The sequence below is a fragment of the Drosophila yakuba genome, chromosome 3L, assembly GCF_016746365.2.
Source record: "Drosophila yakuba strain Tai18E2 chromosome 3L, Prin_Dyak_Tai18E2_2.1, whole genome shotgun sequence".
Lineage (NCBI taxonomy): Eukaryota > Metazoa > Arthropoda > Insecta > Diptera > Drosophilidae > Drosophila > Drosophila yakuba.
The window spans coordinates 17,176,832-17,195,474 of NC_052529.2; the positions used below are offsets into that span (position 1 = coordinate 17,176,832).

The window sequence follows — 18,643 nt, forward strand, 5'->3', positions numbered from 1 at the left end:
CAAAAATAAAGTTCAACAATTTAAAATTAAAATTATCTTCACCATTTATTTAATCGTAATCATGGATCGCAAAGTAGTACTAAGTACAACTTCTGTGCAATAAAGGTATTTGAAAAAGTAAACAACATCAGACATATATAGATTTTTTTTTTAATGCTTAACCAGCCACAAAATTTAAACAAGAATTTTCGAATTTCCGTTAAACGCACGCCAATTGTTGTGGTAGCACTTAAAATAAACCCTAAAAATGCCATCATACTTCCACATCTAGAAGTGCACACACTGGCGCGCAGCTGCGGCCAACTTCGCGTTGCAAAATGCTCTTTTGTTGTTTGTGTTTGGGATTGTAAATAAAGGCCAAACAGTCAGCGCAAAGCGTTAAGATCAAAGACCAACCTTTGGGCCAGTCCATAAACCAGAATGTAACATCTCGAGGGAGAGCAAACAGAGCCGCAAAGTGTTCAATTAAAATAAGTGACTTGACTTTGATCTGAGAATCAAAAGAAAGACTGTGAAAAAGGTGGGCAGGAAGTGGGAAGTGAGTAAATGACAACAAAAAAGTGTGCATTGGCCAAAAGAAGCTCGCATTGGTAGCAACGACAGAAAACCATTTACACACACATACGGCGCTCTTTAAACGCTGCTGCCGCTCTCCCTCTCTTTTACTCACACACATTTGACGACTGCGACGCGTCTCTTGCAAACTTTTTAAAGCGGACGCCAGCGATATTCGGTTCTCATTTCGATGTGGAACGGTAAAGAACCTGTGTCGTTTCCGCTGCCGATTCGCGAAAATAACACAAAAATAGCCATATATTGTTTTTGTTCAATCAAATAAATTCCACTGCAAGTGTATGTGTGTTTGTGTACAGAAAGAAATAAGATAGATCAGAAGCAGTGCAAGAAAGAAAAGTGCAAAGCGAAAGTTTTGGATTTGATTGTGCAGCATCCGCCATCTCGCTCTGGCAGGCGCGCGTGTAACGGTAGACGTCTCTCTCGGCAACAACAAGGCATAGCATCAACTACTCATTCCAAGGAAAGCGAAAAGTGCGCGCTTGTGTGTGTACTTGTCTGTGTTTTATTTCCATTTCCAAACAAAAAAATAAATAAATTCAATATTCGATCTTCGATTCTGAGATTTCGATTGGCCAGATGTGTTTGCTAACAGATTGCGCACACCGTGTCTTATTATGGCCCTATTGAATAAACTCTTCTTTCCGTCGGCAACACCAACAGCACCCGCGAATTTAGCGGCAGCACCCACGCTGACCGCAGCGTCCGCAGCAGCAGCGCTAATTAATAGCCAAACAACAACAGCAACTACAGGAACATCAACCCCCGCTACAACAACATTGCCGGCACGTACAACTCACGCCTCTGCCGGCATCGCTGCCACGGCCTCTGCTGGCAATAGTTCGTCGTCCGCAAAAGCTACAAAACAAACTTCGCGAAATTATCTAAGGTAAGTGTTTATCTTTTTAACAACAAAACTGCCTAACACCCGGTATTAGTGTATCGATAAAATGCGCGCACAGCAAAGGGGAGAAAATAGGTGCAGCTGCGAAATTACTCGGAAACACACTCGCACAAAGAGAGACGTGCGAAAAGGCGTTCTCATGATGCGTTTCACACTATACATACAACTACCCCCCTACTCCACCACCACCTCCACTCATGTTCCTCTCTCGTGCACCACCTGCGCTTCCTCTTTCTCCTCCTTCCGTGGTTCGTACGCAAATTGGCAAAGAGTAAAACGAGGACGATAACCCAGCACACAAATTCGGCATGCACTAATCATCGTCACGTACGCCGCCTGCCTTTTTCAATTTGGTCCGCAAGTCTGGCCAACATCAATGGACGCAAATCCGCAGTGAAATAGCAGTGAAAGCAAAATCTTGGGGATTACACAGATGCGTTTGCAGCTGTCTCGAAAACGTCACAAAGAAGGGGCATTATCTTGGTTTCTTGCCTTGTCCCTCTGTTGTTGTAAGAATCACAGTGTGCTCTTCTTAAAGAGCACACAAGCTACCTGATCTGTTTTTGCAAGAAATTCCATTTTCAGGTGCTTGCTTGCTGTTAAGAAGGATTATTACTATTTCCTTGCATTTGTAGAGTCATTTTGCGATATGGCGTTTTAACAGTTATTTTAAAGATCTTGTGAAATTAAAATTTTTAAAATTCCAAATTTTTTTTTGATCTGATTTCTTTATTTTTTGTAATTTATAAAATAAGTTTTAAAATTGCATGTTTATTTTTCAGCTTATTTTCTTTATTGCGCATTAAATTCATATTTGTGGTTCTTGCTGTGGTCTAACCACATTTGGCTGCTCCACTGTACTTATATCGATAACGATAGCCTGCACCACAAGCAGCTCCAAGAAGAAACCAACAACAAACCCTAAATCACCCAACACCCCCAGCAGTGCATATTGGGTAGTCATGGTGGGTGCATGTGTGCGAGGAGCTGCGTTGATGTTTGGTCGTTGCCGTTTCTTTCGCTCGCATGGCTCCACACCCATCGATCGAGCTGCGCGCGCAAATAATTGTGCCCCACTATGCTCTGCCTCTCCCCACGCCTTTTGCACCTCTCCTCTCTGGCCCAAGATCGATCGGTTCGTTCTCGGCTCTCATCGTTATCGCTTCGTGCGCGCTAACCCTCTCGCTCGCACTCACGCAGACGTAGGCGAACGTTGGTACACTTTTACGGGGGCGTGGCGGGGTAAGGCGGAGGCAACGTCAGGCGCAAATGTAAATAAAAGCGAATCACATGACTTGCTAATCGGCGGTCGCGGCCTGCTCTCGTGATTATTATGTCATACACATTTTGTTGTTGGCGCGGCGCATTGTTTTTGTTGCCTTTTCGCTTAATTCTCATTTCATTATTATTTATTACACTATTTACTTATGTATGCTGCTGCATACGCTTTACAATGTTTATATCTGACACTTTGCTTGACTTGTGCGTGGGCTCTGATTGTGGTTTTGGTTCCTGTTGCTGTTGCTGTGACTGCGAGTGTGAATGGGACTGTGATTGCGGGATGCTTTGTTAACGGTTAACTGGCGGAAACACCTACGACCGCTTTTCTAGGAACGCAATATCACTGACACCTCTTACTGTTTCGTATAACATTTTAGCGAAATCAAAGCGGATAAGATTACAGTTCTCCGAAAACTTATTTGTTTGTTTAGTTTTATGAAGGTTTTAATGTACATAAAGTTGGCAAGAGAGCTATTCAGTTTCAAGGATGCGTTCTGCTTTTCTTGTATTATTTTTTAACCGATGCTCTTTGTTTCTCAGCTTAACAAACATAGTTAGAATATTAGATCCGTTTTCTCTGTTATAAATCTCTCTATACAACGAAATTCGTTTTCGTATTCGCATTTATTTAATACAAGTTCTAATCACTTCAGTTTGATAACGATCTAAACCCGTATTTCAACCACTCACGATGATATCAAACTGTCGATATGCAAAAAAACCTAATGGATAACGAATTTCGGAGACCATTGCTGACATGGCCCATAAAATATTTCAATCGTTTGCCCATTTATTTTTGGGGCCACTAAGCTGAGGGCCCCCGTTGCCCGGCTAACTCGATTAGCGCCTCGTCGACGCTGTCAATCGGCCGCCTTATCGGTCAGACGCCAAGCTGGCGTTTAAAATATATATAGCATAATGGTGAAATTGTCAGATTCGAGTGTGTATTGACCAATATTCGGGCCGTATATACATTTATGGCCGCGCTTGTCGCCAACATTCGCCATCGCCATCACGTGATAGAAACTTTTCACTCTGCTAATTAAGCGTCGCCAGCTTTTGGGGTTTTTGCACTTTGCCCACAGGCACACACGCTCTCACACTTGGAGAATAATTCTAACAATAAATGCAAAAACCTGTAAGGTGTAGACAGCCGGTCCGACTAACTCCCCCTCAAATTAGCCCCCGAAACACCCCCTATTCGCCGCTATCTTTGTACTAGGTCAGGTTTTTTCGGTTTCGCTGTAAACTAAACAAACGTTTACACTAATAGCAGTTAAAAACTCCACTCGGGCCAAATAAATGTATTTGTTTATTTGCTTAATTTAGTTGGGTGACGACAATAAATTACGACAGCACGCTTGGGTAAATTTCCACGACAGAATCTGAACCTCCACTTATCGTTCATATTTCCACGGGGCACAAAAGAAATGATTTAAAAATACTTTCGGTCTCCTCTGATAGGCCGAGAGAGCTAAGAATAAAAAAGCTGGCGAAAATAAAAAAAATAAAGAAAATAACACCAAAAACTCATGACACTTGTGTATAATTAAGAAATTGTGAAATGGTGAAATGCTGGAAATCAAGGTCCGGACACCTGGGGTGAATCAATCGTGCGGGAAGGGGTGAATCATTTCCTTTGGACCCCGTCGTCATGACCATGTTTAGACATTTGCTAGCCAGTTAGTCACATGACAGTTTTTTGCTTAAATTCGCCTCGAAGTGTATGCATGACACAAAAGCGAATAAATCCAAAACCAGACGCCTGGCATCATGTGCCTTTGAAGGCGCGCATTCCTTAACCCAATTCGCAAGTCATTCGCCCGATATCCACCACATATGGCGTCCAAAAATACATATATCCGTTATTAGCGAGCTGGTATTAATTCCCGATAAGTCCGGGGATTTCAGGCTATATACAAACTGTGATTTCGTACTCGCACAATCGCCTTGCGATCTACGAAGTGCGATTCGCAAGCTGTCGATCGATCGCTGGACTTTCACATGAATACGAATACCCACCACATCTCATCGCATCGCATCCAGCTACGCAAATCCAGCGAATTAGCACCTTTTGTGGAAAACTTTGGCCCAACAAAGTCTCATTATGGTCCGTGGGCCGAGGGCTTCAGGCACGTGTGGCACACAATAAAATCGCGTTCGATTGGCGATCAAACAAAGCCACACATATCAATCTTCCACAAAAAAATTCACCGCTCTGAATGAACCATTATGGATGATTTCACTTAGAGCCTTAGGCAAATGAGTCGTAAATTGGGGAGGGAACGAGAATTCATTAATAGTTTTTGATAACTGCCCGCCAATTGAATGGCCAAACAGTCGCCGGCAAGCCGGCCGGCCAGACATCAATCAAAGTGGTTGGATCGCAGCAGGTGTGAACTTATTACATGGGCCGTAGCGTTACGATGCGACGAACCGTAATAGAGTAGTATAGTAATTGGCCAGGTGCCTGGGTGTCTGGCTCTAGTTTGCTGTGGGCCGTGGGCCACAAGTCAGGAGAGGTGTTATACCTATCACATGGATCCCCTGCCCTGCCTGCCCCCCACACCATCCACCATCCGTCAACATCATCAGTGCAATTAAATATGTACGCGTTTTTGCCTGCGGAGCAGTCGGCACACAAACTTTAGTTATGTGCAAACAGAAATCAGCACATTTAAATGGCAGCACTTCGAGTGGAAGGGAAGGGGGGGACTAGGTGGCGATGTGACGATGTGGCGGTGCGGCGGTGTGGTGATGTGGTGCTTCATGTGCGAAGTCGCGTGGTCTGCCAAGTCATATGAGTAGTGATTCGTCGACGACGTCGCGTATCCAGTTTTTGTTGTTGCCTCGGGACCCGTTCCGATAGCAGGTGCACTTGGAAAAACAAAGCTTACCTTATTCAATTTTAAAATAAATTGATCAAGAAATCTAAATGTACATTCCATTTAAATAATTACATTGTATTAATCCAGTTCATTCCGATTATTACCACATTTTTTAGCACAGCATTAAATATTTATTAATTAAATGTTAATTTAATTATCAACAAAAAGTGTGTATCAACACAAATAAATAAAACAAAATAATACAATACATATCTCCAAAACACAAGAACAATATGTTAGATGTCAAGGCTGAATTTCTCTTTCTTTTCATCTTATAATAATAATTCCCAATTGCTAAACTTCTTATTGCTTGATATCCTAATCGGATTAACATTGAGCTTTAATAATTTGAACTTGAGTTAAAGAAAAAACAAAATAATTTTATTATGGAGCTGTCAATGGTATTTATTGTTAGAAATAGAGGATTATAAAGACCTAACTCCAAAGTGTGATACAGGTAAGGTGTTGTGTCATATCAGTATATGGCAAATCGCATTTGCACTTGAATTCTCACTCTAGCTATCTGGCAGTGTAGACATTAGCGCTTCTCTGTCTGTGGAATGGCCCTGTTTTCACCCATTATCAGTTGACAAAACGCTTTTGTTTTCCACTGCCTGCCGCCGCCTTGTATCAATGAGCTGGACAAACAAAATAAGAGCCCCAAGTGCCTAAGCCCAGAGCTCCATTAACGGAAGCTCAACGAGACACCTTATAGGTGAAATATTCCAGGGGGGCAGGATTTCCGAATAGTTTTCAATGGCCCATGCACACGGTTCTACTTAAACTACTGTTTGCCATTGCCTTAGGCCCAATCCTAACAATCCTAACGCTCATCGAATCACGGGGGCATTATGGTTATGGCCAAAAACACCTAAGATTACACTCGCCTGTTACTTCACGGAATTATGGAAATTCATACTGTGCGAGCTGTGCACACAGAAGTGTGAATAATGAGGATGACTATATCTGTTTATTACCTTTTCGCCGAACCTTAACTGTTTGAATCGTTAAATTCCAGATAGAAAGCTTAAAACAGTGAATACCTAATGTGATTTAAGGGTATTCAACTTGGGTTTTAAACTTCACAGATCATTTTTATGCTTCGCTTGAGATTTATGTGCGGTCTTTAGTTTAGGACTCCACAGACAAATTTGATTGTAAAATTATGATTTACAAGCCCGACAATAAAACACAATTTATTATTGTATTAGGCAAATATTGCAAATAGGTCATAATTCATATCATAGTTTCTATGCTTAATTTATACATTTCTTTGCTTAGTTTATTCCATTCAATGAACCAAATTTCTGTAAAGGAACTTTAATGTCTACTAAGAAAAAAAGTTATAAGGACTGCGTTATTAATAAGCAATCGGCAAATGGAATTTTTCACCAAGCTAGCCACATGATTCTGGGTTGTAAAACTGCTTATATGGTAGCTTACAGGGCACTTGGTGGTTCCGCCTTATCTGCAAGGTCCGGCTATTATTTTCCCTTCGATCGTGCTTGTTAATGTAAATGTTTCCATTAATCCCTGATCCCAGATTGCTGAATGAAACCATTTTTACTGATTCCTTCTGCTGCTGTAACGATCTATGTATTTATTCGCCAGATGACGGAAGTATTGCTTTCAGGTTTGATACCATCGCTGATGTGCGATCACCGGATTCCGAATTCCGTATTCCGTATTTAGTATTCCGTCATCTTTCTGTGACTCTGACTCTTGACTTGTTGACATTTGGGCCATGAGCTCACCTGGACAGAAGTTGGCTTGTTCCTGAGTCACGTTGTGTTTGCCAGGTGGAAACAAGTGCACAATGCTGGCACTTGTGTGTGGCTCTGGTTACCTGGGAACTTTCATTGATTGATTGCGCCTGTCCTTACCTCCACCTCCACCTCCTCCTCTTGGCACCCCACCTGACTTTTCCGGGTCTGTTTGCATTGGTCTCAAGTGACAATGAAAATCACTCGATATTTTTGTCGTCATTTGCTCATTAGTATTGTGAGCGGCTGCGACGACGACGACGACGACGGACGACGACTCTTGTTTGTGTTTATTTTTTGTAGTTTATTTCTTCTTTTTTTTTTTTGTTTGCCTGGCTGGCTGACTGATAAATTTGTGGTGTTCCAAAGAGTGCGAGTGGCCTTTGGGGATATTGCCAATTGCTTTGAACTTGACATTCGATTTTTCGCGATCCAAAAGGACGGGGTGAAGGTCGTTCGACTGTGCGGACGTGTGTCTACTGGATTTATTTGTGTGTGCATAACTGCTTATAATGGGCCCTGTGATAATGATAGTCAATTTGCTGGGCGCAGCTGCCGTTATACCGTATATATATATATTTATACATTATATATACCCATTGTCGTAGCCAAACGCCAACGTCTCCATCGCCATCGCCATCATCGTTGTTGGACGGTCGGTCGGTCGGTTGGTTGGTTGGTTGGGTCATGTGACTTGTTGTATGGATGGAGCAACTGGTTGTTGTTTCGCTTTTGCCGCCGCCTTGCCTTCCCGCCCCGCCCCGCCAGCCCCGAGAGGCTTTGTTGGCTGTGCTGTCGTCGCTTTGGAAATCTGTGTTTATTTGCCACGCTCTCTTTCACTCACTCACACGGAAAGACGAACACTGGGGGAAAAAGTGGCATCTGCTAGCAAGAAGTCTATCCTTGAAGGCCGAACCTTGGTTAAAATTGGTGGAAATCTTCATACAAACTCTCATAAAAAAGTGTTAACGAGGTTCTTCGTTTCATTTGATTACATATCTAAGTGCTTGTATTTTGCCAAGTAAGAAAGTCTAAGGAATTTTGCAGCTCTAGAAATTTCCGCAGCGAAAAATGAACAAATGCTTTAGAGCGCTTTGGTTTCTCTCAGTGCAAAATCCGCAGACAGGGAGAATCAGACGGCCAGACACGCTCTGTAAAGTCATTAACAGATGCTGATTTAATTACAATTGTGCGCCTTTACTCTCTGTTTATCACTCTGGCTTTGTATTGTGCATGCTCGTGTGTGGAACGGTGGCCGTGCCAATAGCCAAAAGCCAAAAGCCAAAAGCTAAAAGTCTGGGACATATCAATTGCCAGCGATTTCCCATATCAATCAGTGTGGCGCAGTGGAGTATCCAAGGGCTAATCAAAACATAATCCAGGCAAAGCCCGATAACGCCCGTGCCCACTCGAGTGGCACTCCACTCCGCCTTACATCCCCCATAAGTACACCTGGCCGTATCAATCAAAATATTCCTATATAGTATAGTGTATATAGTTCTGCACTGCACAGAACCACCCCCGAAAGAGAGGGCTATATGATCGGCGGATCGGGGGAAGCGTGTGTTGTTCTTGTCTTCGTTCATTATGCATGCCCGCCCGTATTTATGTATGAATGTATTTATTTGCTTAATATTGTTTGGCTGTGGCTCGCTTTTGTTTTGCTTGCGTAGCTGAAAAAGCATGTGATCCCAGCGAGTGCCCCGCCCCCCCATACCCCCCATCCCTTCCCTGCCCTGCTCCCTCAGAAATAATGAAAATAAAAGCTAAGGCAAAAATATCTAAACAAACAACGCAGCCGCCTCTTCGAGCGATAAGTCAACTTAGCGGCCTTTCGATAATTGTTTTCGCGCTGATCTCCTCCGTACTCCATCTCCATCTTGGCCATCTTGGGTCAGCAGCCCTGTGCCTTTTGGCATCTGGCTTTCTGGCCTCAAATGCTCACGTACTCGTAGTGCCCCAAAGATCAGGGCTGCTGACAAAGTCCATTTGGGTGGGCAATCACTAGCACCCTGCAAAATAATAAAGCAGTGGGGTGTCTACATTCCTATCTGAATTCAACAAATATATTTGGAAACTATAATATGTTTTATTATTATTAAAAAAGGCTTACTCTTTCTATTTATTACATGATAGTACAAAATAGTACTTTAACCAGAAGTCCGAATTAGTTGACTTTATCTGGGAATTTCTGATTCATTGTAAGTTCGTATTGTCCAGGCTTTGATAAAAATCCAAAACAAGCTTTTGAAAGCCTGAAAATAACTTGGATAATTACATTCCCTAGGGCATTTAACCTTCGTCACAAAACCGTTGAGGAATGTCTTTAACGTTGTTATTAAATTTGGCCACATGTCTGTCTTTCAACTAATCCATCAAACAATCATTCATCGCTGGCTCTTGAATTTTGCACAAATGTTTTTCCTTTCTCTTTCTCATATATGTGTGTATTTAGGGTTATTTTTTAAATTTTTATTTATTTTTTTTTTTTGGAAATTTTTAAACAACATATTAACACATCAGTCTATGACAAGCTACAAATGGTGGCCACATGATGCTCGTCCGATTTTGGATTCCACTCGGGGGTTTTGGACTCGGATTCGGACTCGGAATCGGATTCGGAATCGGATTCGGTTCGGTTATGTTCGGTTTGGTTTGGGTGCGCAGCTGGACGAACGAATGGGGATGGGTCCGAGAAATCATGTGAGCAGCGCTCCAATTTGGATGCCCCATGTCGCGGCCCCGAAGTCGCCTCGTTGAGGATCGTTGCTTGTATTATCTGCATGAGTGTTTCAGCGTACTGCCCCCTCGTCTGTATGTAAGGCCTTGGTGTGCCTCCATATGAACATACATACACCAGTATATATATATCGATTGGAAGGCACACAGGCAGGCCTTATTATAATGCATATGCGAGTGAGCTCGCCGCTCGTCTCGCTCTGACGATTGGGCACGGGACCTGGGCTTTTCAGTCCCCGTTCCCAGTTCGGTTCCCCAGTTCTCCCAGTGCTATATACTCCCAGTGCGATCGCGAGCGCCTTGAACTTCATTTGCTGACTAGCATCGCGTTCATAAAGATATCGACGCGTCGTCCGTCCGCGCTAATCGGCGGTCCAACGGTAAATGTTACAGTTTAACTTGTCCAACTCCAAAGGGCTGAAATCGAAAATTAACTAGAAATTGTACTCCAACCTTGGAAACTAAAGATTGCAAAAGATTAAAATAAATATGAACAACGAAACGCCATTTAATGAGCAAAATATAATTTAATATTCAAACACAATTTTCATTTCCAATTGAAAAGTTTAATAATAAAATAAGGGATTACATTTTACACATTTTTTTTTAGTTCTTTAAAAACTTATTTTAAAAAGCATTTTTTGAATTAATTTGTGACTTGTTAGTAAATACAGAAATTGTTTACGTTTTCAATTGAAATTATCAATTTGGTCTTGATGTGAAGAGCTCCAGATATAAATATTTGCTAAGTACTTATTGTTGAATTTTTAAAGTAAATTCCCCAGATAAAAAGGCTAATTCATGTAAAATGTATTATTGTTAATAATCGATCATAAAGTATAAATATTTTGTTACCCATTTAATTATATAGATTATTGCGAAATTATAGATATTTTATCACATTATGCATTTAGGTTCCCAAATTGCGGGGCTTAAGGAGGAGTTACTACCAAATTAAATGAGGAATTTTTCTGTTATGAAATTCTAGATAGGCAAGGTCGAGTTGGACAAGTACAACCTGTAACTACGGAACTTTCCGGCCAGACACTTTCCGGCGCTATCGCGAAGCTGCAGTTGGAATTAGCCTTTGTCGCATGCATACGCCGCCCTTCAAATCCAAGTAAGCACGGTCAATAAATTGGCTTCGGTCCGGGATAGCCGGACATTGGACAGTCCGAGGACAACAAAGAGGCCGCCGGTGCAGTCCAGTGCGGTGCTGGCCAGACCACCACAATATATCCACTATATCAGGGGCCCTCGTGACCGACCTAAAACCAAAAAACACCTTCGTAATCGACGTGCGTGCGGTCTCCCCCCTTCTTATCGCAGGGCAGTAAAACATTTATTAAGCTCTAAAACTAGTTCGCCCACTCCCCCCACCATTTAGCCCATCCCCACCCCCTGAAACGGCAAACGACTATCATCAGTTGGGCTAATTGTTAATTATAGCGCTAATTTCAGAGAAGGCGCCTTTGCAAACTTAGCGCTACTTAGACAAGCCATTTATACAGCCACTAAATTAATTAGCTCAAATCTGTTGTACGAGCTTTAAATCGAGTACGCTGCTGCCGATTTGTCTGCCATGTGGAGTGGATTGGATTTGGAATGGGTTTCGGGTTTTGGGTATCGGGTTTTGGGTTTCGGGTATCGGGTATTGGAGGAAGCGGAAGATAATTAGCGTCGACAGGACCTGTCAACGAATTATGCACTACTATTCATTGGTTTTGTATTTCACACAATATATCTCACCTTTTCAATTATATTTTTAAGTAATGGTTGTGTGCGGGAATTTAAAACTACCTAAAATGTTGAACAATTTTTTGTTTAACCTCCGCCATTTGTTTGAATACAATTAGGTTTAAAATAGATTTTGTTCATTGAGAACCCAAACTTTTATCTGTTCTGTTCCGCCGAGATATACATGTACCTCATTTGCCAGCGCTACTTGGATCAGCCAATTATAGAACCGGCAAAAATAAATTGGTTTAATTTAACATTCAAGTTTGCCGTCATGTGACTACCGGACGGACACCTTCACTCCCCCCATTTCAGAGGGTTCAAAGTTCAGCATTAGTACGCTTTGCTCGGCCTTATCATTCGATGTTCTTGTTCGGGCTGTAAAAGATTTGAAGACAGTGCTGTCAGAACAGCACTCGAATGGGGGCATGAGTAATCGTCACGTGCCAACTGAGGATCGCTATATATAGAGCATAGCATTTGCCATTTTATCGACGACAATGAACAGCACAAAATACGAGAGCTGCTCGAGATGTGCGCATTATAATGAACCTCCGCTGGGCTGCGAAACTGCGGGTGGCATTTTGACGACCTTCAACCGGAACTCTAGATTCCCGATTGTGAACGGTGTCGAATGCCAGCGAAGGTGTGGCGAATAAATGGAAAAATGGCGGTGGAACTAATACAGCACTAGACAGAGGGTGAATTTTGAACAGTGCATTTGGAAATAATACAGCACTAAAAAGAGGGGGAGTTTTAAACAGTGCATTTGGTATGGTAGTATTAAATAAAAGTGGGCATAACAAGAATGATCTTTGCACTCGTTTTGCAGTACTGAATTCTAATCACAACTGGTGATTACAATCATCTTTAGTTAGTTTCCCAAATTTATTTACCTTATCTTTGATCCCTTCTTTGCAGCCGATTCCCCTTCGAGGGCAGCCAGGTGCGAGTTCTGCTCTACAAAGAGGATGACACCCGACGATTGCTCTTCGACTCGAATGCCCTCCAGAAGGTGACGCACAAGGACCCATCAGCCACATCCGCATCCATATCGTCATCCAGCACGAATGGTGGGGGAAAGTTCCTTAAGAATGAGAAGTACACCGCGCTGCAGAATGGCAAGATTCAGTCGAAGACACATTCCAACAATGGCAGCAATTTCATCGAGGTGTGCGCGGAGTATGGCTATAAGGTGAGTCATCTATTAAGAAATCTATTCAAACTTATGACCAGGTGTAAAACCAAAATATGCACTGCTCGTAAAAGTGAAGTATCACGACCGTTTTAATTTCATCATAATTCGTTCTGCAAATTGTTAACTATGACTCACTGCAACATACGGAAGTGGCGGAGTTCATATTATATATTTATAAAGATCATTTATGATTTCTTTCTTTTGAGTTAATCAATTTTATATTTTTAAACAGCACAATCGACCCTCGGGAGCCGACATCACGCCGGTGGGCGAGATGGTGTTTGGCTCGTTGCCGATGTCCTTTTGCGGAACGGCCTTGAAGGTGCACTGGCTGCCAGAACCGGCCAGAATCCTGTGCTCCCAGGTCTACCTGACGCCCACCAGCAATGGGGGATCTGGCCAGTCACCCTACTCCACGCTCTCCATGAACAGCCTGGCCACGCCGCGCACTTCGATATCCAGCGAGCACGGATCCATGGATGGTCTCTCGATGAACTCGTTCTCGATGCCGTTCAGCGTGAGTGTGGGTCGGCAGATGAGCTTGACGCCACCGTTGGACGTTCCTGCGGCGCCGGCAGATCAGCAGTCACTGTCGATTCATTCGATCGACTCCAGCGGGCCTCGATACTCATCAACATACAGCACTGCCACGGACTCGGGCTATTCGGCTAGTGGGAGTGGGAGTGCAGCAGGCGGGGATCAGTGGTCATATCAGTACTCATCCACGCGGAGCAGTTTGGGCAGCGTCCTCTCGGATCAGTCGGAGGCAATGAGGAAGCTGAGCATGGACTCTGCGTGCTATACGGGGTCGTCTCCTTACCTGGACGGATTTGCCAGCGATGGCTGCCTGCAGCGAAGAATCTCGCGCAATTTGCGCACCTCCTTCGAGAACGAGCATTCCAAGAACGATTTTATCGGCTTTCTTAGCGACAATTACGCATTAAATGGCCCGGTGGCAGCACCAGCAGGAGGCGGAGCTGGAGGAGGCAGCGAGGGTGGTGGAATGGCTCCACCGCAGTATCGGAGAGCGAGCTATTGTGCGAATGAGACGCGAAGCAATCCGGAAATGGGCAGGAGGCAGGCCAATCTGCGCCGGCGGGCGAAACTGGGACTGGCCGTGTGTATCTCCATGAGCGAGTCCTTCGAGGAGGAGATGGAGCTGTTTTGCAGTGAGCATATTGCCCTGCTGGAATCTATGCTTAGTCGATTGAGAGCCAGTACAGAGCTGGCTTACATCAACCACAAGAACTTTCTACAGGTCAGGATCACACATACATTCCCTGTAGAATTTAATTTAATCAGGAATTTATGTGTGAACTTTAGATCATGTTCCAGGCCTGGCAGGATACCCAACAATGGTTCAGCGATCTCTTTACTGCCCCGCGCATCAAGACGCCCGTCTGGCTGAGCATCACCACCAGCGGCAGCAAGTACTCCAAGACTGTGGCCGAGAGATTCATAAAGGAGCTGTGCGACCTTCTCTCCTTCGCCGATACTAAGGACTCTAATTTGTAAGTCTATGACTAGATGGTTATAAATTTAGATCTAATTATACATTTGTTTATGGCAGTTTTATTAGCACAATGCTGACGGGAATCCTTACTCATCATCTCGGATGGGTAGCCACCGTGTCCGCCTTTAACAGCGCCGGTTCTCGCCGATCGGAGTCCTCTGCCTCAGCGGCGGCCATTGAGCAGAGAGCAAAGCTACTCCAAGTTGCCCAGAAGCATCCGTACAATGCGCTGTGGGCGCAACTAGGTGATCTTTACGGAGCCATCGGCATGCCGCCCAAGCTAGCACGCACTATTGTGTGTGGAGCAGAGAAGCTCTGGGTAGAGAAGCTGCTAAACGTGCTCACATACTTTATCCGGTGCAGCGAAGTACGAAGAGCGGCCAAGCGGGAGGACTTTAACAAGCAGCTGATTAACGACCTTGTCGCCCAGAGCCAGACTAAAAATCAATCGGGTCCGCAGGAGAGGCACAAGAGTCCACCGACGCAGAAGCGTGGACTGAGCAGGGCGGCAACCTGCAAACAGAATCTGAATGCCATTGCTGATGATGCGGACGATGAGAATGGTGAACTCAACGGTTACGATAGGGAGAACGAGGATGGGGACCCAGCTGGATTGGACCTAGGGTCCCTGGACGCCAGCGATGGCATGCAGACACTAAAAAAGAATGAGATTCCCACTGTGCTGGCCTTTCGAGACTCTCACTTTGTACAGCAGGAGTTGCGTATCGGAAACTATTTAATGGACACAGGTATTGACAAGAAGACGCTGCTGGCTCGGCAGACACAGCAGTACTTTCGTACTGGCAAAGACGGCCGGATCCGTTTGACAGTGACCACGCCGGATAACGTGGAGCTGTGCATGGAGGAGGAGCAGTCGAGCGGCACTGGCTCTGTAAGCACGGGTTCCGTGGACGACGGTGCCATCGAGGCCATCGACTATGAAGACCACGTGGAAGCTCCTCCGAAAAAGAACTTCTTTTGGAACATAGCAGGTGTAACGGAGGGACTGAGTCTTAACGATTTGGCCAAACTGCAGCAGGGCATTCGGATCATCAACCGCAAGCTAGAGCGACGGAACAGCAGCTACTCGGTTGAGGGAAACCCGGACCAACAGCAGAGCAAGACGGGAGAAACAGGAGTAGGTGACTTTGAGTCCCTTAGTCATGAAAGACGCGCCTCGCATTTGTCACTCTCAGATTTGATAACGCAGAACAGCATGGGCAAGAGCGATCGCATGACTTGGGGCATTGAGCCCATAAAAGAGAACGTTAGCCTGGAGGAGCAGATCCACTTTGATCACTGTCACAAGCTAATCGAGCGAGAGCACGGCATCTGCCGACAAACATCGGCTGATAATGGCAATGGGGTGGTCTTCGTACTGGGCGATAATGAGCCATTGATCAACCTGAAAAAGAGCAGTGAGGACCTGAGCGGAGATCAAGATTCTAAGCCCGCTTTGATGCTATGTGCCCAACATCAGCGCACCCACGACAGAAGCAAGCACTCGGGTATGAAGTTCAACTTTGAACAGTATCCGCAAATAGCCACCAACTATATGAAGAGCAAGAATCTGTTGATGTCCAACTATGATCTGCTAATGGACAAAGTAACCAAACTGGAGGCCAGCGAGGCGGCTGCCCTTAAGGGCAGCGATAGCACGGCAACACTAGCTGCTAGCAGTAGCTCCACGGCCGCTCTGCTTCCTCCTACAACTCCAGTGGCTGCGAATAGCGATCGTTGCGTAGTATGCAGCAGCGGCGTTGGCCTAAATACATCGGCCACCTGGAACCAAACACCTTCCAACGCCACCGAGCTGGAGTTCGAGACCGATGAAATGCACTGCTACAATCAAAGTGGGAATAGTAATGGATTCAGCTCCAAGGCTATTCAATCTGTAAACTCGGCGGCCTCCATTGACACGCTAAAGTCAACTGTGTCAGTCGAGCCACTAACTCCAACGATTCCAACCCAAATCCAGACGACGTACTTGCGCAAGCAGCAGCCCAAGCGGGTTCCGTCAGGACGCAGTTCCGTCTCCTCGGTGGCCGCCAAGTGTGCAGCGGTCAATGTGTCCCAGCAGCTATTAAAACTGCCTGTTCCGGGCGTCAAGGAATTGCCGCAGGACGACGAATCTCCGGGCGACCAGCTGCGTGCCGGCTTCATTCCCTCGCTGCTGTTAAGCGTCAGCGATCATTACGTCTCCGACATGGTATTGCAGGTGGGAAATTGCCATTTGGTTTATTTCGAGCCTTTACTGATTGTATTTTGTTTGCAATGTTTTAGGGTACTTGTGCTCCGCCCAATAAGTGGGAGATGCATCTGCGGGAGGATCTAGCTCTGGCTGCGCGCTCAGCCTCGCTAATCTCGCAGCCGGCGGAGAACATAGCAATTGTGGCGGACATGGACAAGTGGGATGTTCGGCTAATTTCATCTCAGACGCAGCAGTTTCCGTATGCCGGTGGTCAGAGTTCTCCTGTCGGCATGTCTCAGCTCGTCTCCAGCATGCTGGAAACCGTACAAGCCATGAATGCAGGTGGCATACCAGCCTACGAGGTAGTTACCGCAAATGTACTTCTGAATTTTCTTTGCTAATTGGAATATTTGGTTTCAGTGCTTGTCGTTTCTGGAGTCGAAGTTACAGGAAATCTACCTGCAGTCGGAAACTTTGGCAGCATTCCTGCTTGAGACTGATCCGTGCCGGCTGAGCGACATTACCAATCCGCTGCAGTTGTCCGAAAACGATGTACCATTGCTGCTGTCAGTAGCATATATCCACACACCCAAGATTAGCCGCAAGTGCGGCATCAGCTTCAGGTGACATGTTGTTGCCGTCTGCTGAGCTAGGACATTGCCAAACATTCTATCACTCAACGTTTTCAACGAGCTCTTCTCATGCATCATCCAAAGCGAAACAAGCAAATACTCCAGCGAATTTTAATTTCACTGATTTTGTGATATATTTATATGTGTAGGAATCTAGCGCCTAAATGCAGAATATGTTTTTCAGCCGTAGCTTAGCCGTAGCCCTCGATCGAAACCAATTCAATCTGAACTGCAACGATTGGTTTCTGACTATTGTAATCGCCCAGTGTAAATGGGTCTTTCATCGAAATTTACCACATCCACTCATCGCGGTCACATGAAGAAGCATTGTAAATCATCTGGGTTAGAATTAGCCGGGCCAGAATGTGTTGGCGATAGGGTGACGATGATGATGACGACTCCGGCTTAGCAGCACTCGAAACGAGCTGCTATCGGATCGATCGATCGCCAAAACATATCTTGCTCCGCCCCACACTTTTGTAGTGCTTGATTTAGATTTAATAATTTATGACAGCAATAATATAATCGTAGCATTAATTGAATAAGTTTAGAATACTCCAGGGATGCAGTGCAGCTACTAAAATTATATATGTATAATGCATTCAAGAAAACAACTAAAACAACAAACAAATCAAATAAAAATATGTATATATATTTTTGAAGGAGAATATACAATTTTAAAATGAAGTAACCACCTGCGAGTTTTCTTTATCTGCTATATACAAAAATAATGGAAAAGTTCTATGAACTGTTTACAAATTTTATTCCCTTTACTTTCCTCTTAGCTCAACACAACTTTTTAGCTCCCAAAGTCCCCAAAATCTCGAATTGACATCGCTAGTGATCCTCAATATTTGTACATAATGAGATCGGAATCTGTTTTATAAATTTTAACACAGGAACGCCCAAAAAACAAATACATTTTTGCTTTTATTTTCTGATTTTATTATCCACCACCAATTAACCACCCTCACAATTTTGGAAACCGTGTAGAGACTTGGAGTAAATAGAAAACAGTTGGAATTACCATATTATTATTTATTCAACAATAATTCTTTATTTTAATTAAATAAATTATAAGGCGTACCATTCATAGTGAGCAACGTCCTGAAGTCGTGAGTAGTAAATGCAACCGCCGCTAGGGGGCGCTCGTGCGGAAACTGGGCAAACAGTCGCTTCCCTACTGCAAAATCATCTCCCCCACATTCTTTTTAATTTAGTAAC

General features: G+C 44.3%; 1 protein-coding gene and 1 long non-coding RNA gene across 4 annotated transcripts; one reads left to right on the top strand and one right to left on the bottom strand.

The window, feature by feature from the left end:
- The first annotated feature begins 323 nt into the window (after positions 1 to 323).
- LOC6534377 (folliculin-interacting protein 1) lies at positions 324 to 18,082 on the top strand. 3 transcript variants are annotated; one of them, XM_039374023.1, is made up of 8 exons: positions 1,324 to 1,462; positions 11,137 to 11,268; positions 12,807 to 13,080; positions 13,316 to 14,341; positions 14,407 to 14,594; positions 14,654 to 16,814; positions 16,880 to 17,149; positions 17,208 to 18,082. In XM_039374023.1, exons 2-8 carry the CDS (start codon positions 11,243 to 11,245, stop codon positions 17,412 to 17,414), a joined length of 4,152 nt encoding a protein of 1,383 aa, XP_039229957.1. In that variant the 5' UTR covers positions 1,324 to 1,462; positions 11,137 to 11,242; the 3' UTR covers positions 17,415 to 18,082. The 3 variants fall into 3 exon arrangements, with proteins under 3 accessions (XP_015050595.1, XP_039229957.1, XP_002095055.1); XM_002095019.3 differs by lacking the exon at positions 1,324 to 1,462 and adding an exon at positions 10,393 to 10,528; XM_015195109.2 differs by lacking the exon at positions 11,137 to 11,268 and having other exon boundaries at positions 324 to 1,462.
- Positions 2,553 to 10,273, bottom strand: LOC120321476. The gene is made up of 2 exons (XR_005561105.2): positions 9,523 to 10,273; positions 2,553 to 9,421 (listed from the first exon to the last, which is right to left on the bottom strand). It is a non-coding gene; the product is annotated as an uncharacterized LOC120321476 (long non-coding RNA).
- Positions 18,083 to 18,643: the final 561 nt, after the last annotated feature.